The following is a 22,659-nucleotide window of genomic DNA, read 5'->3' as shown; positions in this document are numbered from 1 at the left end:
CTGGCTGAGTCCCGTTAGGGTAGGCAAGAGTTGCTTAAAGTGTTTTATGTGCTGTGCAGGAGAGGAGGCAGACTGGGCTGGCTGGGCAGTGCACCATGGTTTATGAGTTGTATCAATCCAGTTTTGGAAGAAATTTGTTTACCTTGCTTCTCCTCTCTTTGTAGGACAGCAGCACTATGCAGAACTGCAGAACAAGGCCAAGGAAGGGAATTCTGTATTGATAACATACCAGTTTCTGCTTATATATGACGTTTGGTGAATTGTTTTTCAGATTTGTTTATACATCTCTTTGTCCAGTGAGACTGATCTCTAGCTTAGGTTGCCTCATCAGTGCTGTTGTCTCAAAATGTCTCTCTACATTACTCCCTCCAGTTTAAGAGCTCAAACCACCTCATATGCATGAACATAGCTTATGTACTCCACAGCAGACCTGTCTGTATGTTTCTGTCCTCTGTGCCTAACACTGTGCTCACCATTCTCCTTGGCAGCATGCTCCTCTGCTCCATGCTGCTCTTTCCTTTCCCCTTAAGCTGAGAAACTGATAAACAGAATCAAATTAAACTCAGATCAACCATCACGAATTTCAGCTGCCTCTTCTTTCTGTTTCAGACATAAAGCTGATGTACCCTCCTTTTTTTTCCTATTTCAGTTTGTCTAAGACAAAGAAATAGCATCTCCCAGCAAAGCACATCTTGTGAAGATTAAAAAAACACATCTCTTTAGCACTTGATGGGGACATAAGAACACAGTGTCTTTCCTATGTAAGGGAAAGATTTGCCAATCTCTTTTGATAAGGCCTTGTAATGAAGGTGTAACTTACCTTGGTGAGCACTTAAATCTGTGTAGCATTCCCTGTCCTTCTCTTAGTAAAATAAGAATAATTTAGTAATAAAATGTCTCAGTGTATCTATAGCTACTAAAGAGCTTCTCCCAGACCAGCAAATAATTACTTTGGAAAATAATTTCTTAAACATTCATAACTAATAAAGATATGGCAATAAGGCTTGTAACTACAGGCCAAACTTTTATATAGTCTCTTCCTGATTATTATTACTATGACTACTTCAAAGTGACTGTAAAGAAAAATTGAGTGTGGCTCCTTTCCTTTTTTATCCTTTGCCAGAAATCAAGAAAACCCATGAACCTTGTGCATAACTGCTTGTATTTTCAACTAGAAATTCTAGTTTTGTATATTCTTCAAGGTAGCAGAAAAGTTAATTAAATTTTTATACTGCAGGCTGAGGATGATTAAAAATAACCACCTGAAATATGTTTTCATCAATTATTAACCTTTTGTTGACTACTAGTACTAAAGACACCATTTTCAGCTTCCTCAGCCCATCAGCTACCACTGAGAGAACTTAGAGTGAACTCTACTTTGATATCCCAACATGTCCTCCAGCAAAATCATGGAGCAGATTTAATGCTCCTGGTTTTGTCTGTGCTGCGTCATAGTGGCTGGTTTTTTTGGTGTCACTGAACTACAGTTGTTATACCAAATACCACAAACTAAGACTGATGGATAGCTTAGATTTTGCTAGAACAGTTTAATCTATTAAAAAGCCAGACAATGTATTAGAACAAGGCAGTGAAGTGTCCTGATCTGACATGCAAGCTGAACGCATCAGAGCCTTTTTTCTTTGAGGTACCTGGCTTTGATTCTCTGTATTAGTTTCTGTAGTCCAGCCCTGAAAACCAGCTTATGCCATGAACCTGGAAAATGCATGCAGTCTTTCCTCTGTGCATATAGCAGAAATCCCTTTGACAGCATAGGGTGTGGGCATCTTGCCAGTTGCAGGGGTGCTTTTTTAATTTACAGGCATGGCTATGTAGAGGTTCAAGTCATCAGTGAATATCTATGCTCCCCAAAACATATGTAGACATAGCTGAATAAGCAGGAGTTCCCTTGGATTTGAGGAATTAAAAAATAATTACCTGAAGTGATTTGGTACCCTAATCCTGCAACAACTGGATAGTTACCATAGTAATGAAAGTGTTTCTGAGCCTGAGAGAGAAAATAGCTGGACTATTGGACCCTGCCATGGGTGGTTTGCAACAACACACAGTTCAGATTCCACTTCCTGGGAATAAAGCCAACAGAACAGTGTCATGCTTAATAAAACAGGACAATAACAAGACCAGAGTATGTCTCAGGTGGGTAAAATCCTACAGGTTTTTTCTATATTCGACACACAGTTGTATTGCTAATAGCATGCAGTGGCTTTTGGCAGTCGAGGCGGCTTCCTAAGTGAAAGCATGTTTACTTTTATTTCCCCTTTCAAATAGACTGGTACCACAGTGTTTGCAAATAAATTTTATGTACTCAGAAGAGTATGAGGCAAATTCAGAATTTATATCCTTTTAGGCTATGTACAGTGAAACCCAAAGACTGTGAAGTTTTACCCAGTAAAAGATGATTATATAAATTTTTAAAATATTTACTCAAGAAATAATGATTATATAAATTTTTTAATGCAGTGGAATATTTTTTTGGTAAAGCTATTAATCTAATTCTAAGCATGGCAACAATGCTTGTGAATTGTATATTGGGATGCTCACACAACCCTGAACACTTGAAAAAGTAACTGACAGGTCAAGACCTAGAGAAGTGGGGTTATCTGGGAGTATCTCTTAATGCGTGATGCTTGAGAGGTGAGCAGGATAAATACATCACTCAGGCACAGGGGTTACTTCCTTTCCGTTATACATTGGAGATGACTGATCCTGCAACTGCAGAAAGACCCCTTGTTGTTTAGGCTGGGGCTCTATGCACATTCAGTTCAGTGAATGTCAAGTCTAGGAAGCAGGGCTCATTCCCACTCTGATGGCGTTTTTCTGAATTTACTGGTCCTTTGTGAGGCCATAACATCAGCAGGACATTCCTCTTTCATTCTCAGCCCTGACCTTCTACTCTTATGTCAGATTTAAATATACTCAACTATACTGAGAACTTGGTTTAATGAAGATGCTTGAGTCTTCTCATATTTCTCTCATCAAATTGGCTACTTGTTCCTCACAAAACGGAAAACTGCTGGCCATCCCTTAAACTGGTGGCAGAAACATGCCCAGCAATTGCTGAGGAGCTTTGCCAGGATGCCAAGAATGTAAAAGCATGCAGGGTACAACTGGCTTAGCCTATTTCTATGTCCTCTAGTCATCCATTCCTTTGGAACTAAAAGATTCTCCTGGTAATAAGGTTTAGTGAGTGAACTCTTCTTTCCAGCATAGATTTGTGCATTGCAAAGTGCTGAAAACAGTTTTATGTTGGCTGACCCTGTGATAGTGTCTGTCCTAATTCTTGTGAAACTGTTTAGTTTGAAAAACACTTATCCTTTGGGATAACCTATTAGCCACTATTGAGCAGGGCAGCATCCATAAATGCAGGAGACTTTCAGTCCCTTCTCATTGTGGAGGAACAGATTAGCATGCCCTACTTCTCATAGCAGTCCTGGCCACTGGGCTATTGGGCAGTAGTGACCTTAAAATTGTCCAACTGTGGCTTCTGCTCTGAGACTGTCCAGCTTAGATGTGGAGAACCACATTCAGGGCCCACTGTCTTATTACTAGCTTGAGATAATTTCATGTGTTGGTGGAGGTGAAGGGCAGCAAACACTTTATCCTGAAACTGGTTTTTTAATAAAAACTGTCTTGTCTGTGAAAATAATCTATCCTGTATTGCAGAGGTATAAGTACCACAGGCACCATCAGAATTGCATAATTCAAGTCCTTTATCCCATGGAAGAAAAGAAACTAGTTACTAAAAGCATTCCCATTGTTTAGGAATAGCAAACTTCTTCAAAGAAATCCATTTTTTTGGTGGTAAGTTACTTTACTCATCCCAAGGATGAGTTGCAAGGCTTGTCTGTGTGAACCCTGGGGAGACATGGGTGTGGGACCTTCGTTTCAGCTTTGGTTTTAGGTAAATGTGAGGATCCAAATGTACATGCACTATCTGCAGAAAACAGTCCCTGTGCACATTGTCTTCTAAAGCAGAGTCTCTTCCAGTGCTCTGAGAGATGAGAGTAAACCATATTCTGGATCATCAGCGGCCTAGGGCCATAGCTGCCAGTAAGAATTGTTTGGGCTGACAGATGGAAGATTTCTGTATGGAATATGTCCCCATCTTCCCTTCAAATCTACTCATGGATTTTTTTTAAAGTTGTGGTTTTTCAGTTTTTTTTTTTAAATTTTTTTTTTTTTTTTTTTTTTTTTGCCACTATCAAGAAATTCTGATCTGTTCAAAGGGCCTGGAAGTCTGAGGTGAACATCTTGTGTGTCCTGCCTTCCAGGACACGACCACAAGACACAACCTAACCAGGGTCGTTGGCCTCTGGTCTCTGCAAGGGGCTAGGTCAAATCATCTTTATTTTGCCTTGCAAATACATCTCCTGGAAAGCTGTCTTTTATATTTATTCCAATTAGTCTATGTGTCTCTTGGTAAGGTATTTTACATAAGAAAGCAAATATGTCAAGATCCTGTTTACTCTGCTCTTCGCTTCTACAACATGCCATTGAAGAGTTATCACTGACACAAAGGAGCTATCCTGTCTTTTCAAGTCAGTTTCTGAAATATCTGGTGAAACAAATTACTTGGCTGGTGTTGCCATTAGTTCTGTTAAAGAAACACTAACTTGATGTTTAAATAGTTGTTTTATCTGCTATGCAGCATAATACTCTTTTAAACCAGACTCTGGTAGGTTGACACTGAAGAGTGATATCATCGAGAAGTTTCCTTTCAGCTATCTTTTTCTGTCCTCTTTGAAAATAAGGTATTTTTTCCAAATTGATCATTGTCCTGTAGTGTGGACTACTGATAGTGTCTTCATTGAATCTTGCCAACTTGGAGCTAACTGTTCCTTAAGTCTCTTCCCCATTGAGCCTTCAATGACAAGGTGAACTTTAGCTTGCTGTAGTTTTTCAACCATCACAGTTTTTCTGGGTCTTACGGCTATTGCTGCTGATTTCCATGTTCCCTTCCCCTTCTGTAATTTTAACAATCTTCTCCAGAGTAAAAAGGGTAATTACAGAACTGACCAATCTGGACAGGAGATGGGTTGTATGCAAGAAAAGGCTGAACAAGTGAAAATGTGCCGGGACGCACTTTTTTATCAGCTGGTTTTGACACAGAATCATGGAATGGTTTTGGTTGAAAGGAACCTTAAAAGATCATCTAGTTCTGCTCCCTCCACCAAGACTTTTTTATTGAGTTGTATCCTGTAGTTATTTCTGACAGCTAATACTTAAAAATCTGACATTCCTTACACGTTAGGCAGTACCGAGACACTGTCCATTAACTTGGTTGATAAATCATCATATTCAGCAAGCAGACAAGTGGACAAATGCTATTTGCTTTTAAATTGGGTAGAAAATCTTTGTATGATTTAATAGATGAAAAGCCCAAACTTGGGCTGGGAAAATTTTAAGCTGTAAAACACATCCTGTTCCTTTTTAAGTGTTATCATATCCCTAACAGCCGAGGAGAAAATAAAAAGGGCTCATTTAGAAGCAAACCTAATATTACTGTCCTCTGCTGTGAGGGTAAGATTTGAACTTAAACTCTTTCTCATGAGTATCATAGCAATGTAATTTACTTGCTATCACATGGTGTGTGATCTGAATTTTTCATTCAGCTTCTGATTATGAGATTCTCAAAACTGGGACAACCCTCCTCGAGTTTTTTTTTTTTTTTCAGTAATTGCAATTGTTGATCTGCCTTCAAACAAAAGCATCAGTGAACAGAAAGGTGTTCTACCTTTACGTGTAGTGGGGGTAACGGAAAGGTGAGAGGCATGATTCACATTCCATAACCACCCAGAAATCAAGTGTAGGGTGTTCAGCTCACTACTGCCTATAGTCAGGAGGAGAAGGATGGGAAAGTGCTCCTACTGAGCATGTTTTACTTAATTGCAGACACATTTCCTTTAGGCAATGAGTCCCATCTTTCCCTCTCCTTTCTGTGCGTAGAGTCTGGCTGCAATGTAATTTGTTTTCTTTATAGCAGCTCACATGATGCTTTGTTTGGATTGGTGATCAGTGTTGATAACACACTGATGTTTTAGCTATTGCTTAACAGTGTCTGCACAGCATCAAGGCCTTCTTGGTTTCTCACTCTTCATATCCCCCCCTGCCAGGGAATAGACTGAGGGTGGGGAGGTGACACAGCCAGGCAGATGCCCCAAACTAATCAAAGAGATATTCCATGCCATATAAGAATTGAAACAAGAAGAATAAAAAAAGAAGCTAATAATGTTGATCCCAAGTTACAAGCCCTCCATCACTGTGTCTGGTGACCATACTAAGTGTATTTCAGCTAGCACCAGCTGAGCTGCAAAGTACACAGAGCACTAGTGTATATCCCCAAAACTGTGTCTGCGTGACGCTGAAGATGACTCGTCACCTATGTCTCTTACTAAGGCTCATCATTCCTAACACAGAGCCACACTAGCATGGCTGCAGAGTTTTCATCTACCAAAGGGAACTCGTTCCAGACCTAACAGTACATTTTCTCTATAGCATTGGATGGAATAGTAATCATTAGCATGTACACAGCAAGTCTCTGAAGCCACCAAAGCCAATCAGCTCTTAAGGGTGGGTCTAACCAGTGAATACACTAAGCAGCTGTCTTCAGTGAAAGTCATAGAGCTTCTGAAAAAAACACAAGCATGAGAATGTGGGCACATGAGCAAGAAAGAATGGTTTCAAGTACCAGTTGGTTTTGGCTCATAGTTTTTCAGGCATCATCTGGTTTCAGTTCCTGGTTTACCAGTGGACTGCTTGGGCAAGACCCTTCAAATCTGTGCCCTGGCTGCACACATCTGCTCCAGTGCTGTGGCAGTGAGAGCTTGTCACAGAAAAGCTTACTGTCAGGCTTAAATAACCATGTACATTGTGGCTACAAGTAATTTTCTCCCATGCTTTGAAGCTGAGGCTGAATGAAGGAAGAAGCTCTTTGTTCTTTTTCCCACTAAAATGATAAATTTTCTTCCCATGGTTTTGTTTTTAAATTAAGTCAGGTTTAATCCATTGCTCTTTCTCTGCACCTTTATTTCATTTTCAGCCTCTTGGAATTTTCCTTTCACTATTCTTCAAAATTTGTTATGATTTTTACTGCCTGATCGCATTAATTTAGGGCTCTACTTATCACTTGTTTATTGTCTGACTCACTAGCTCTTTTCACTCTCCTAAGTATGTTATACTTAGTACACATCGTATTTCCCAGCTTTAGCAATCTTTTCTCTATCTTTCTTGGCCACTGTCCAGTGTTTTACTTATGAGCAGTTTTCATGACATAAATTCTTCCCAGTGTTATCCATGAACTCTGGAAACCTTTGAGTCAGCATCTCAGCAAAGAAGCAGACCTTGTGCCATCAGTCCCAGAATTTTCACCACTAGCTAGTAGTATCATGATTAGTTCAGCTGCCACATTTGTTTCTTTTATGATATCAAATGCAAGGTCTGAAAAGACTGTTCACAAAAATATGCATGTATCTCAAAAGATGCAAGGAAGGAGTATAGGAGTAAGTTCAAATCAGTTCTTGTTGCAAGAGCATTTTAGTGGAGTCTGTAACTGTCTGAACCCTTGCCAAATACAGACATTGTCTGGAGGCATCTTCAGAACTGTGAAAAGTCTGCTATTGCAATCCAACACATGGAACTTCATCTGTACCTTCTTACTGAAAGATATGTTATTCTGCAGACTGTGTGTGAACTGCTCACTTTACGCTATATCTATGTAGTTCCTAAGAGATACTAGCTCATGTTCACTGATCATTCTATCATGGCCAAATAACTTCTGGTTGACTTAGGGAGCAGATGGAATACCTTTTTCCATGCAAAAAGCACGTGGACGTGAATTTAACCCACCTAGTCTTCCCCCCATGCATACTGCTTTTGGCTGGGACAGTTAATTTTCTTCATAGCAGCTCATACTCTATGATTTGAATTTGTGACTGTTCCTGCTGAGCAGTACTTATGCAGCATCAAGGTCTCTCTTCTGCTTCTCACCCTGCCCCGCCAGCAAGGAGGCTGGGGGTGCACACAAAGATGGGAGGGGACACAGCCGGGACAGCTGACCCCAACTGAACAAAGGGACATTCCTAGGCATATGGCATCATGCTCAGCATATAAAGCTGGAGGAAGAAGGAAGAAGGGGGAATGTTCAGAGTAAAGATGTTTGTCTTTCCAAGTAACCTCTACGTGTAATGGAGTCCTGCTTGCCTAGGTATGGTGGAATATCTGCCTGCCCATGGAAGTACAGAATGAATTTTTTATTTTGCCTCACTTGTGTTGGCAACTTTTACTTTTCCCATTACACTGCCTTTATGTCATCCCATGGGTTTTCTCACTTATACCTTTTCCATTCTCTCCCCAGTCCCACTGGGAGAATCAGTGAGTGGATCTGTAGGACTCAGCTGCCTATCAGGGCTAACCCACAACATATTGGCAGTGAAATTTCTAGTGGGCATTTGACTGGCTAAACAAAGCTTTCACTGTCCAAAGAGACTCTAAAGTGAGCTTGAGGCTATGCTTCAGACTTGGAGCGTAAAGGTTAGTGATCTAAGGTTTGAGGTAGACAGGCTTCCTGAGCCATCAGGCTTGGCTTGCAGTTTTGTGTGTCATCATCTAGATAACAGAAAGGATGGCCTGTCTGCCCCAAAAATCTGGGACGGGTATTTTTAACCATGGGGTTGTATTGGTATCTCCAGCCTTATGCTCTCCCTACATGCCTTGCTTTTACACCCTTTTTTCTTCTGTAAAGATGACAAGAAAATGAAATTTAATTATGTTTTATTCCTGTATTTGTCTTGTTTTGCTTGTTGGCTTTTTTTTCCCTCCTGGAAAGTCACAGAAATATTTGAAACCAACCAGCGTAGAACAGTGACAGGAAACATCCATCGGCAATTCACCAGAGTTTACTTTTTCACTGCTAATGATGGAGGATTTAATCATAGTCATAAGGTAAGAGCTGGGAACAGGCTTTCTAGTGCATTTTTTTAATTTCCCCTTGGTCCTGATATCTGGGATGTCTTTCCTGGACAAAAAACATAATGATATTTTTCTGCTTTGGGCTTCTCAAATCCCCTTTTGGACATCTTGCTGTAACATCCCCCCTCCCCCATTTAACCACTATGTGCTTCAGGACAGGGCCTCCCCTGTTATATGGAATTGTACTACACTTCTTACAATGAAACTTCAATATCTGGAGCCACTGCCAAGGTGTATGTTAAAAAAAAAAAAGAAGGAAATGAAGAACTGAAGTTCTTCCACTTCATTTGGAGTTCCTTAGCTTTCTTGTATTTCAAACTTTTTTTTTTTTATTATTTTTCCAATGTTAGAAACATAGAACAGTTTGGATTGGAAGTGATCTTTAAATACTGTCTAGTCCAATCCCCCTGCAGTGAGGAGGGACATCTTCAACTAGATCAGGTTACTCAGAGCTCTGTCCAACCTGACTTGGAAAGTTGACAGGGTTTTACCGCTCTCATTGTAAAAAAACTTCTAAATTAGATATAAGGACTGTTGACCCTACAAGCTCAGAGGACATAATTCCCTTTGCATTATCATAATGGACTTAAAATATGATAATTTACTTACCAGAAACTTGAGTTACAAGAAAGAGGTAGGGATATTATCAGTTTTATTTTCTTTCCCTCACATGTAATCCAAAAGTATTCTTCTTGAAGATAAGCAAAAGTGACAAGAAGTTGATAATCAGCTCTTGCTGTAGAGAAGCATTAATTGTGTCCCTCATGAGGAGACTTCAGGCACATCACTTCCACCCACACTGAGCATAAAAACAGTACTGGGAATTGTTTCACGGTTATATCCATATCAAGCTGATGACAATTTATGACTGTTATGTTCTTTTTGAATACTGAACTCTTATTTTGTTTTGATCTATACAGATAAGACCAGTTAGCTTCATTATGAGGTATGATCCCATAAAGCTATTATTTATATTACTGAGATGTTTGAAGTTTGCTCCCTTCTGAAACACCAGCCTAGCAAGAGAACTAGCATATCAGTCCTATTGTTACTGAAGGGCTTTTTCATATTTGATGGTTTAAACACACTTGATGTTCTCATTTTAGCTTAGTTTTCTAACCATATGCTTAATTATAGCACGTTGTTGTAGCAATGGGTTTTGTTTTACTCTTTCTTCAGAATGGTCATGCATGGGTTTGTCCAGAGTACACAGAGGGCTGGTGCTTGAGCCTGGTAGCACCCACCTCTGTCCTTCTCTCTTCTGTCCTACTAAGTTCCATTTGAGAACAAGTTGCCAATGGGGATCTCAGGAACAGTGCTGACTTTGAAACAGTATGGCTTGTATTAGGCCTGGCAGAGACATGGACTGAATTTACTAAAGTGAGCTTAAAAGAGGCGTTTTTTCCCTACCAAAGAAAGATTTTGGACAGATAGAAAAAACTCCATATTGAGTACAGACTTATAAATTCCATACACCTACAGCCTCTGACACAAGAGACTTTCACTGAAGTAAGGCTGCATGCTGCCTATCAAGGTCTTCAGTGCTGTAGAGAAATACTTTTTCATACTGTGAAATTATCTTTGAACTGTTCAATGCTGCAAGTGCAAGACCCTCATGGAAGAAAGACCTGCAGGTTAGCAAGTTCAGCCTTTTCTATTTACTAGCAAGCCCTCTGTGATGGGGTCAGCCTCATCCAAAAGAGTAGGAATGAATATGCCTCACTTAGTTGCTGGCAAAAACTTCTGACCTCCTGTTCTTGTGCTGGCCAGTGAGATTCCTGTATTGATCATCCTTGGTCTCCATGCTCTCCACCTGCTGAGTGGAGACCTCTGAAGCACTTTGAGTCTCATTGTGCAGAGATAAAACAGCGTGTGGCCTCTCTCTGGCATAGTAAGCAGCTTTTTTTGGAGCTACCAACCTTACAGTCTTTCCAGAATCCACTTCTGCCTTTCAAACTACTTAATAGATTAACATATATCAAGTTAAAATCTCATTCAAATTGTATTTGGCTTTGAGGATGTAGCTTCTCCTTCAGACCTGAAGAAGGACTGTGTGCAGATTAGTTTGCTGTCTAACTATATTGTTTTCTCTTGGTTTATCTAATAAGAGACATTGTGACTCACAGCAAAAAATGCAACACAGAAAGTAGTGTAATAATTTTTTATGGTGAGTTGCACAGTAGTTCGATGACTGTGTTTCTCGAGAGGTGCAGCCCTGGTTGATCAAGGTCCTCTCTTCAGTAGTGAATGTGTGATTGTGAATCTTCTGTGGGCGAACACACTTCTGGCAGAGAGCGATACCTGCTGTAGTTATCCTCCTCTACTAAGGAGGAGCAAGCAGGAAGGAAAATATTACAAATTCTAGGATAGAATGAAGATTCACAAACTGCTCCAAGGTCCCTAAGACCAGAGAATGAATATCTCATTATCACCTCTCTCATGTCTAAGGGAATGAGGAATTATTTTAATGTTCCGCCTTTGTGGCCTTCACCTGTCTGAGCACATGCCCATTTATCCCCTGGAGGAGAAAATGCACCGCTCCCAGACCCACCTTGAGCTACCAGAGGGAGAAGACCGACTGAGTAAGGTAGTAGGTCAAGTAAAGCCTATGATAACCTAAACTTCTGTGTCAATACCTGCAAGGCATACCAATATTAATATGCTTGGTAGATCATCCTTGCCTAGGGAAAAACATGAATCTGTGAAAAGAGAACAGAAGAACTGCAGAGAGAGCAGCCCTTGACAGGAAGACTCGGGATACTTACAGTGAAAGATTCCCTTTCCTCCAGCCTCACAGCAGCCAGTTCCACACAGGCAACTTCAGGGACAGTTGAATTTCAGTTCAAGTGTCTGTGAGCACTTGTAAGCCTTACGTCTGAAGGCAGAACTGAACTTGGAGTCCCTCTTTCCCTTTAAAGAGGGTCCCACCCCCGGAGACAAAACTGCTTTGTCTTCCACTGCAGAAGTGCTCTTTGATGCAGCACAGCAGAATCCAAGCAGTAAAAGCAAAACTCAGACTGCAAAATAAAGTAAGCATAAGCTGGAAGAGCTCTTGTTTTGGGCAGTTAGATATACTCATGATTTTCACCAGTTGACATGTCTTACCAGTTACAGAGGGTGAATGTGACTTTCTAATAATGCCTTGAACTACATGCAAAGCTGCAGCTTTGCAAATCTCAGTGACATGGAGTACATTTCTGTTTTGTTACTTACTGATGCTAGGCTTGGCAGTCCCCGCAAATCATTTTGCGGAAGTAGGAATGAAGCATAATCTGTAGAATGAGCTAGGATATAATGCCTGTGACTCATGAGTAGTTTCATGGGAATAAAGCTGCTTCATATCCAACCTGAATTCTATTGGAATTAAGCCTGCCTGTTCCTCTTTCCTTGCTTGGCTTACAAGATTGAACTGGAAGTCTTTGAGGACTTTTTTACCCCTCTCCAACTCAGAGAAAAAGCAGCTGTTCCAGGAACAAGAAAAGATGTTCCATAAATTAGGGTGTAATGTGATAGCTGAAAATAATTTATCCTATGGTCAAAATACCAAGTGAAAGGGATGCTGTGCTAATGTATGAACAAAAGGACTAGATGAGAGGATCTGTGCAGGCACAACCTAGATAAGTTACCATGGCTGAGCAAAAGAGCATAAAGATTGGCAAAGGATTAATCTATTAAAGTATAAACTGCAAGTACTGGGGGCAAGTACTTATTCTTTCTTTTCAGAAGTTGTACTTGACTGAGAGGTAACTGCAAGTGTTGGGCTACAATTGTCCAAAAATTTCATTACTGATATTTGCTGGCTGTCAGAGGGAGCTGTTTGTTTTAACCCGCAACAGTAAATAAAGGGATGAGGTTATTCAAAGCCTAATGATCACCTAGTATTTTTGAGGGTATATTTTTATATACCCCAGTTTTGAGGGAATTGGGTATATCTAACAACTATAAATAAGTTTTAACATTACGATTACAAGTTTGACTCATAAAAATAACTGCAAGTTACATGTAATATCTGCTCCATGTTCAGATAAGAAAATTAATCACAATAAAATGCAAATAAGCTTTTATCAGGTGGGGTGCTGGGTCAGATCTAAACACCTATCAGTGTCAAGTCAGCCTGAGCATGAACTTACTTGGCTATTTTTTTATTTTATTATTAAAAGGTGCTTTAGAACATGGAGCCTGTAGAGAGGAACATGGAGTGAGTGCAGGTCACACATAATATGCATATATATGCTAGAAATTATGATTCTGAAGACGTTTTAAAGACGAAATTATCAGTAAAGGACATAAATGCTGTTATGAAGGAGATATGTCAACTCTATGCTTTACTTAAAAGGAGAATATGCAGAATGAGTAGAGAAGTGATAATTACTTTTTCTTTGGCTGGTGCTGGAATAATGCCCACGTTCTGATCTACCTTCATTGAAAAATTAAAATGGGTTACTAAAAGGAAAAAAGAGATGCAGTGTTCAGGACTAGGAACCTTATTCAAAGAATGCTAATTATAATTAGACAGTTACCATAAGGATATACCAGGAAATAACTCACAGAAATGGTACTAAGAGCTTCAAACTCCAGCAGGAAAGGAGACAGCATTTTCAGTAATTGAGCATAAGAGCAGTGGAATAGAGCTCTGATAGGAGAAGGTTAATTCTCTACTGCCACTGTGGGCAAGAAGGGTCTCTCAGAAGCTTTCACACTTGTACAACATGGCATATCCCCATAGTTTTTCTGCAACATTAATTCTATTAAAGCTATTAATTCTATCTTAAAAATTATCACTTGTGAAAGAGTGATATAGCTACAAGACATGAGCACAGTGTGAGAGTAACACACTTTTTATTCATTATCTGTAGATTTGCACAGGGGGCTTCTGTTAAAACTTCAGTCTACATTCATGGATATTTTAGTCTTACCTTCTAATTTACTTTCATGGTGAAAGGTACATAAAATATGCTTAGCCCTATATTTCTCCTAAAATATGACAGAGGAATTCAGCAGAGTTTGAGGAAAAGTCAAAATCAATTTTTGGCAACTTTTGAACTTAATTTTGAACAACTTAATTTGTAAGTACAATTGTCTGTCATCAGCACTGGGAAGACAACTTGGGCAGCTTGTTGCAGATCTACAACCCTGAGAAGATTTTCAGACTGTAGTATGAAAAAATTATATAAATGCTGAAGTTTTTATTTCTTTATATAATTTTTATTAACATACAAATGCAACCAAACAACTTTATTCTTGTAACATACTTGTAACTCTGTGTCATAAGTGGCACAGGAAAATACCTCTACTGCCTTCTGTTTAAATCACTACAAATCTGGAAGAATTGCAAAGCTCTTCACTCTGTAAAAATGTTCCTTTTCAAGACCACTGTTTTTATTTGTCAGTTCTAAATAAACAACAGTGAGAAGGGTTGCTTTTTTTCTTTGTTATTGCTTTCTGGATGGCTGCTGAATCCTGGGCAGCTACTAACTACACATGAATATAAAGATTTGGCAAGTGAGAACGAACTGACAGAATGAATTTCTGCAAAATTTGTGCTTTAATTGCAGATGCTGTTTCTATCTGTGTGTCACTAAAACCAGGGCTGATGCTGCAGCTGCTGAGCCATAAGAGGGCAGCTGCTGCAGATGAAGCTCCATCCTCATTCTGGTCAGCCGCAATGTGAATGCCTGCACTGCCTCTCCTCTTCCCTCAGCTGAATTCCTTTGCCTTTTAAAAATTCCCACTGCTGTCTCTATTAGGTGGAAGAGGCACTAATGATGTGCATGAAGAGTCAGAAAACGAAATGACAGGAGGAATTTAAAAAAGATTGTGCAGCACCCTTATCTACACTTGGAGTTGTGCATGGCAGTTCCACATCTCATCAGACAAAAACGCTGTTTCTTCCATGGCAATATGAGTCACGTTGCTGTTAATGAATAGTCATTAATTCTGCATTTTCACTAATAAGAAATGTTAGAAACAAAGTTAGGAATCTTGAGAAAACGCTACAGTTCTGGTTCATTAATCTGTGTTTTTTGTTTGGATTCTTCTCTGCATTTGGTATAAAAGCTCTAAAATCTTAAAGGACAAAGCACAGGAGTTGTGGTAGAAGTGAGGTATTGGCTTCATGAGGCTTCTTTCTTTTAGAGGGAATTTGAATGCCGATTTTTTTTAAGACACAAAAAAATACACAAAAGCCTGAGTCACTCTGACTTCAATCGCAGTGGAAATAGCAGGAGATGGGATGTTCCCAACTTGCCATTCTGCTTATTCACATTCCTGTTCATAGTCATGAACATGTATAAGTGTCAGTTCTACATTTTTGAGATGAAGATGACAGCATTGGTAGCTTTTATGACCATTGCTGGAGAGGGACAGTACTGTCCAAGATCAAAGTCCTGCCTATAAAGAAATAGATGAAAACAGGGATAACGAGTAAGTGCCAGAGCACCATCAAAGATCTGCTGTAACATTAGAGTGGGGGATGGCAGCAGGCCAGTTTCTTCATTGGACAGGTGTGTGAGACTTGTTTCCTGGCCATGGATAGAAAAATGAAGTCATGTCATTCATTACAACACTTGATTGCCATGAGGATGATTAGAAGAAGGAAGAAGGTGAAGGGACTGGGCAAGTGATGTATGAGAAAAGACTAAGGAGCTTTGATTGCTTAGCTTAGGGAAGGCTCAGGGTGCTCTCATCAATGTGTATAAAGAACTGATGGTGGGAGTAAAGGTGGATAGGATTGTTCTTAGAGGTGTCCAGTGACAGGACAAGAAGCAATAAACACCAATTGAAGTAAATGACAGTTGAATTAACTATGAGAAAAACTGAGATTTTTGCAGCAAGGGTAATCAGATGTCAGGATGGGTTGCCCAGAGAGGTTGTAGTCTTCCTTCACTGGAGATGTTCAAGAACTGTCTGGTTGCATTTCTATGCCATGTGGTCTGGGATAACCCTGCTTGAGCAGGGAGGCTGGACTGGGGGACCCACCTGGTCCCTTCTAGCCTTAAACATTCTGTGATTCTGTGAAATGATTCAAGAGGCCTGGACTGAATCCCAGTAGATGAAGGGCACTGCCCTTCACATCCTGGCAGCCGAGACAACACTTCTCACAACCTCCACTATCCCCAACCGGGTCCCACTGCTAATGGCTCCCCCTGTGCAAGCACACTGGTCCCTGCACCTCCAGTGGGGACAAGCCATCCCTCTCCTTCCAAAACTGATGTTCCCCCTTTGGCATGTGTGAGTTCCTGCCAGGCAAGCGGCACGCAGGGGTTGCTCCCGACCGGCGCTCTGCCCGGAGCCGGCTGCCCGCGGCCGCTCCCGCGTCTCCTGCCGGCACCGCGCCCTGCCCGCACCTGCGGCCCCACGCGGGGTCGCTCCCGCCCGCGCCGCCCATTGGGCCGGGAGCGTCACGCGCCCGATCCATGCTGCGCGCGCGGGCCGGGAATCACCGCGGCTGCCGGTGATTCATTGGCCGTGGCGGGGCGCGAGCCCGCAGCATCCCGGCCGGCTCCCCCGCAGCATCCCGGCCGGCTCCCCCGCTGCATCCCGGCCGGCTCCCCCGCAGCATCCCGGCCGGCTCCCCCGCTGCATCCCGGCCGGCTCCCCCGCAGCATCCCGGCCGGCTCCCCCGCAGCGCCCGCTGGTCTCCGGCCGGCGGGGCCAGGGCGCTCCCGGGAGGCTGCGCCTGGAGCACGGGACGAAGCGGCGTTTCGGGAGCCGGCAGGGCGGCCGTGCCCGGTGCGGTAAGAGCGGGGTGGGGACGGCTCTGCGGGGCAGGGGCTGAGCGAGCGCAGCGGGAAGGGGACGGCCCCGCCTTCCCTGCCCTGTCCCTTTCTGCCCCTTCCCGCCCCGCGGCAGGGCTCAGGGCGGTGGGTGCTCCCGGCTCGGCGGCGTGGGGAAGCTCCGAGCGCCTCTAGTTCAGCCTGCGGTTAACAGGTGTCTGAAGCGTTTTTGGAACAGAGAGCAGTCGGCTCCCGCGAGTCTTAAGGTCTGGAGTGCTCCGCTATTTTTTATTTTACTTTAATGAATAATAACTAAAAAAAAAAAAAGAAAAAAAAAAAAAAAAAGATGAGGCGGCACTGTTCGTTTGGGTGACATGGAAAATGCCGGCTGTAGAGACGCTTGTGTTTCCTTTCTGAATTTGTAACGGAGCGATTCCTTCTGTATTCAAAAGCAAAACAGCTACAAAGCACGAGCTTGCTTGGAATACATGGCAATTATTTTCAGTGTTCTGAAATTGTATGTTGTGTTTTGCTCTGACTGCTGAGCATTTGAATGAACTTAAAAATTGAACGTAAAATGTTTGGGGAGGAGGAGAAAAAAACCCCAACAAGGTAAGTTTATTATATGTTTGTTGTGGTGCTGTTTGTTTGGGGTTTATTTGTTTGTTTGTTTTCAGATGGCATCTCTTTCCATTTGTATTTTCAGGCTGAAGGGATGTCAACTCTCCTACCTACCATATAGCCTTTCATTACTTCTGTTCTCAGTCTTGCCTTCTTCCCTTTCCCCATCTGCTCTTCCCTAGTCTTCTGTTGATTCTCACACTCCTTTCCCCCCCTCGGCTTCCACTTTTCTTCCTTATCACTTAACCATCGTTTTTTTAACAGTTGTCGTCTCAGTGGTCTCTTACTCTGGTGAGCCCTCTCAGTTGACAGTGATTGTTCAGCGTAGTACAGGTCCCTTTCCTGAGCTGTCTACCATTCTTTTTCCTGGAGAGGATCACCTCAGTGAGGAGCCGGCAAAACTCTCTGGGCAGTCTCTGATCCCTGACATTTACCTTGTTCATCCTATCATATCAGCCTTGTTTGGCACTTAAAATCGGACAGTGACTGAAAGCACAGACACAACACTAGTTCGGCACTTTTGCTGTGACAGGAGTGGCTGGTAGAGGGACGGGGCAGCAGGGGCAGTGCTGTGTCAAACTGCCTCGGCAAGGCTGGTTGGGCTTCACTGAAGAGAGCATGGAGGTGGTTCTCTTTCCAGGTGTGCTTCCCAGCCCACTGCTCTGTCTTGGAGCTGCTCCTGTTTCGGTCTGTTCCTCTCATTTTAGCCTTCCAGAGGCTGTACTCCCAGGGATGCAGATTTATGTAAGTGCTGTGGAAATAAATAGATGTTTTGGTTTCTGCTTGGAGACAATCAGGCAATGGTCTCACATTCGGCTTGTTTTTCTTGTCCATTTGTGGTTTTCTATTCAGGTTCCTAATCAGAGAGTCAAGATAATTTTGACAACAGGAGTAAATACCTGGAAAGATGCCAAGGGAACTGCAGATCTCCATTGACTGAGGACAGTGTGGCTCCATTCTTCACGAAAATAATGAGATATTCTGTGTATCAATCACAACCAAATATGTATAAAATAAAACAAGCTATTGCAAGAAATTTTTTTTTTTTAAGGAAATAAAATCCAGAATATGAAGATCTGGACAAAGTCATTTACTGCATGTTCTTTTGCTGATCATCTATGTACATGTTATGGTGGAAGAGGTTTTGAGTCAAGCAGAGATGATACTCCTGCAACTTTTCAACAGTTTAAATTAAATTTTCAGTCTTTGAACCTATAATAGCAGCTATTGCTGGTAAAATTTTATTACAAATAGACGAAGGCTTTATTCTGCATACTCACTGCAGTGGGACACGGTTGTACTGTTATAGTGATGTTTCCCTGGCATCTAGTTACTTCTTTATAGCCTGGTGTAATGCAGAAACGTGGTAAGGATGAAGAATGGGAACATGCAGATGTGTGCCTGTGAGATGTGCACTGCTGTCTGATTTACCTGGGAGGAAATCTGCATTTGAGACACTACAATAAATTGTTGTCTTCTTAAGCAGCACTGGAGGGAGGAATTAGATCCAAAGACAGGGAAAAAAACCTCAGTTGTTGTTCAGAAAAATCCCAAGCCAATTTGATTTTTAATGAACAACTCCATTTCAGTGAGTGCTTGAAATTGTCAGGGAACCAATTAAGGCAAAATTTCTGCATCGTGTTGTAGGCTAACTACAAAAGTTCAGAAAATGCTTTTCATACAGGTGTGGAAGCTTTCAAGAAAAACAGCATGATTTTATTTTATTAGTTCTTGAGGAAATGTAATACGTAATTCAAATTGAATTACGTATTTTTCAAATTTAAAAGCTTAAGCGTTATTTTGCATCAGAGAGATTACGGTTTACAGACCCTGTGTGGGTGAGAGCATCAGCTGAAGATTTTTCCACCACGTCACTGTCAGACCCCAGCTGTGAGGTACCCAAGTGTGGGAGTAGCTCTGACAAATGGTCTTTTGTACCTGGGAACAGAACTATTTCTGCAGACGGAACCATCGAGAAGTAAAGAGGTGCTATGTGAGGCATGCTGTGGCCTGTACTTCAGACCAGACGAATGTTATCTGAAGATTAGGGTTTAATGTTGTAATGGGAGAGAGGAAATTGTACTCTGCTTCCACTCTCCTTGTCAGTCTCAGTGCTGTGGTGGCTTTTTCACTGATGCAAATCTAAAACAGAGCTCTTAAATGGTGCCTGAACACACTCTTCCATTTTCTGGGCTGTGCAACCCTATGAACATCTGCTCTGCATTTAAACCTGGGCCCTGCACATTGTGATGGGGCTCCCTGAGGGGTTGGTAGGAGAGGCCTGTGCAGCAGTAGCTGCTGCAGGGCACAGGACATCTGCAGGGCCAGGTAAGCGGCAGGAAGGGAGCCCAGGGAATTCTAGCTGTTTATCAGTGCTGAATTTCCCAGGAACAATCACACAGGAGTAGTCCCTTCTCTCAGCCTTGCCCCTGTTAAAAATGGTCAGTTTAGTTGTGGTTATTTGAAATACTCCTGAGTGCCTCTTGTTCTTTGGTTGATCTTGAGGGAACTTGGATTTGCAACTGCCATACCTGCATATCTACAGTAGCTACATATCTGTGCATATCTACAAGAAGGTTGACTTCTAGTGAGGAAAGGAAAATGGGCTCAGTACTGATTGTATAATCCTGCCCTAGATGCAGGAAATAAATGGAATTATGGCTAATCTTTTTTACTTTTAGATAATACAATCTCTTAAGACTGTATTCCAGCTGTAATTTTTAAAGCTTTTGGTGCTGGAGTTAAGCTTCAGTGTGTTTTGGGAGCAGGTCCCAGTAACTCTACACTAAGTGTTCCATGTCCCTTTACTGTTAGTGCAGGACTGAAATTTTTAAGAGCAAAAGGAATACAGAGCTTCTGTGATGCTATGTTAGGTATATAATTCCTTGTCTTCTCAGAAAGGCTTGTGAGTGAGATGATTACACAGTATTTGCTTTATTTGTTTTTAGGTCCATACAGTTGCCTGTGACCTCATAGTATGATATTATTTCATATTAGTTTCTGCCTTAACTTCCATGTGGCCCCTACCCAGTTGAGCTGCTAAATGGCCATTAGTGTTTGTATATAAGGATAATAAAATATGTTATATGATGTGTGATATGGTGGTCTGAAGCGCAGATGCCTGTAATTCTGTTACCTTTCTCATCCTTAGTTCCCAGGTTAAGCAGTGACTAAAACAGTTTTTTTCTTTCAATTGTTATAAATTCCTTTTGTGATGAATCCAACGTTATTCTTGTTATTTCAGTGCAATAGCTCATGCAGATAATGCTGTTTGTGAACACTGTTCATAAACATTACCACTGTCACCATCGCACTTCCTTTTCTCTCCAAGAAAAGACCTAGGTATCACACACTCAGAGTTGGCATGTATATTGAATTTTAATTGCACTGTCAGTTTCCAGATATCTTTCTTTTTATTCTTTCTTCTTTCGTTGTTTTTTTTTTTTTTTTTTTTTTAATAAATTTCACTTCTTTTTTATAGCTTGCTTTTCTCTCTTTTACTGCAGGTAGGATTGGGTATTCCCCTGAAAATACCACAAGTTTGATCTCATATCATGCCCATCTAGGATCTTGGGAATTAGCAAGAAGCAAGGACCGTTACGGTAAGAATTTGCTACAGACTACCTCCTTGTCTGTGATTGGGAGTAGCGCAGCTTTGTTCAAAGCAGTAGGCATGTGGCAGAGTTGTAGAAAGGTGGGATCTGTATTACTTTTCAGCTGATGCAGTGCAGCAGAGTAAATAAGTTTGTGCTTGTTTTTTTTTTTGTTTCATTTTCTCTGATTTCATCTCTTAGCCTTTGGGATGGAGTAAAAAGGAATGTGGGGGTGGCTGGCTCCCTTTCATCCCTGCAGAATATTGTTGTTGGTCTGGGGACTTTGGGGATATGGGAACAGCCTGAGTTGTTAACTTCTCATAGCCAATAACTTCTGGGTTAATTGTACTGCCCAGATGATGAAGTTGATGCATCAGGGTGTAGTGCTAAGCTTTCTCAGGCTGGGGCTTCTCACAGTTTGAAATGCTGCTACTTTTTTTCCCCATGTCTAGCTCTTGGGATCTTCAGAATTTGCAAGGGGGCAACTTCTATGAAAACTATGAAGTGCTTAGATTCCATGGCAGTAAGCAGAATAGAAGTATGTAGAAAATAAATGTAGTTTTTGATTGAAAATTTTTGACTGAAAAGTTGCTTGTGTCTACCATACTGGAAATTTCTCTTGCTCCAAAAATGAACAGTACCTCACCAGTCCACATGGTTTTATTTTGTACACGCAGGTCAGCTTCGGAGGTAGTTGTTGCTGGTTACATACAAGACCAATTTCAGATATATGCAAAACCAAATATACCTTTGTGGCCCCAGTGATGGTGCAAGCCATGAAGTTGTGTTGCAGATGTGGTGTGTGTTCAGTTTTGCTTTTACAGTGACTCATTTTGAAAGGTAAGTGGCTGAGACCCTCATGCAGTGCATGGATGATGTCCAGATTGAAGCAAATAGTCACACTGCACAATGTTTGATGCCCTGCTGCTACAGTTCAAAATTGTGGATGTTGTGCAAATGTAGCCCAACAGTCAAACCTAGCTCAGGACCACTGGCATCTCTCAGGCAAGCTTGTAGCCTTACAAACTTTCCCACAGGTTACAAACGAGTTTCCATGAAGGTATAATTTAACTCCAGGAGTTGCAGTTGAGTCTCCATGGGGAGTGTCTAGGTACCTGTTGACATCCTTTATCTGCAGAGAGCAATCCAATGCTCCAGAAACAGGCCATGAGCACTTGCCCTTTTTAGTTTCCAGGATACTGATCTGCCTGAATCTCCTGGTTTGCAGCACTGAACACAGCCCTGCTTTGGAGTTTCTTGAGTAATCAAAGTGAAGCTTTGTGTTGCTCACTTACTTGCTCCTGAAAGAAGTGAGCTGGAGTGAGGAAAGACTGTCTGCATCCATACACATCAAAATCAACAGAGGGACTTTCATGTTTACCTTAAACCAACTCCTGTGACCCCCAGAAAAACCCTCAGCAAAGTCAATTGGAGAAGCCCTCTGTCACGCTTCAGACTGTGGGATGGATCACTGTTCTCCATGCCTGAGAGAAGGTGTGTTTGAGTGCATCTCCTGGAGGAATTCCTTCACTGCAAGCATTGCTTGAAGTTCCTCTGTGACCTGCTGCAGCCTGGCAAGTGCACCTGACAAATGGCTAGCATGCCAGCTCACCCTGCTTTGCTCTTCCCCAGAATATGCAAGGTCTAAGTATTCATTACTTTCACTGTGGTGCTCCTTGTACCACCACACTAGACTGGCTTTTCAAGTAGAATGAAAGGTTGGTATTCACATCCTTCAGGCTGAG

The 22,659-nt window shown here is 41.7% G+C and overlaps 1 protein-coding gene across 8 annotated transcripts in view; it reads left to right on the top strand.

Moving 5' to 3' along the window:
* Positions 1-22,659, top strand: part of MRAP2 (melanocortin 2 receptor accessory protein 2) — a 41,579-nt gene that overhangs the window by 2,335 nt on the left and 16,585 nt on the right. Inside the window, exons 1-4 of one of the 8 annotated variants that reach the window (XM_050314455.1) lie at positions 2,092-2,154; positions 20,828-20,923; positions 21,592-21,754; positions 22,143-22,408. The exons of 1 other annotated variant lie outside the window; for it this stretch is intronic. In XM_050314455.1, the coding sequence (XP_050170412.1) occupies positions 22,378-22,408 (31 nt within the window). In that variant the 5' untranslated portion in view covers positions 2,092-2,154; positions 20,828-20,923; positions 21,592-21,754; positions 22,143-22,377. Of the gene's footprint in view, positions 1-2,091; positions 2,155-16,879; positions 20,924-21,591; positions 21,755-22,142; positions 22,633-22,659 lie in introns of those variants that run through there. 6 more of the 8 variants (XM_050314453.1, XM_050314451.1, XM_050314452.1 and 3 more) reach the window with 6 other exon arrangements.

This window comes from Myiozetetes cayanensis, unplaced genomic scaffold (genome assembly GCF_022539395.1).
Source record: "Myiozetetes cayanensis isolate MyiCay16 unplaced genomic scaffold, myiCay2020 scf2-11, whole genome shotgun sequence".
Taxonomy (NCBI): domain Eukaryota; kingdom Metazoa; phylum Chordata; class Aves; order Passeriformes; family Tyrannidae; genus Myiozetetes; species Myiozetetes cayanensis.
The sequence above is the reverse complement of the archived record's forward strand: the minus strand, read 5'-3'. Positions and strand labels throughout refer to the sequence as shown.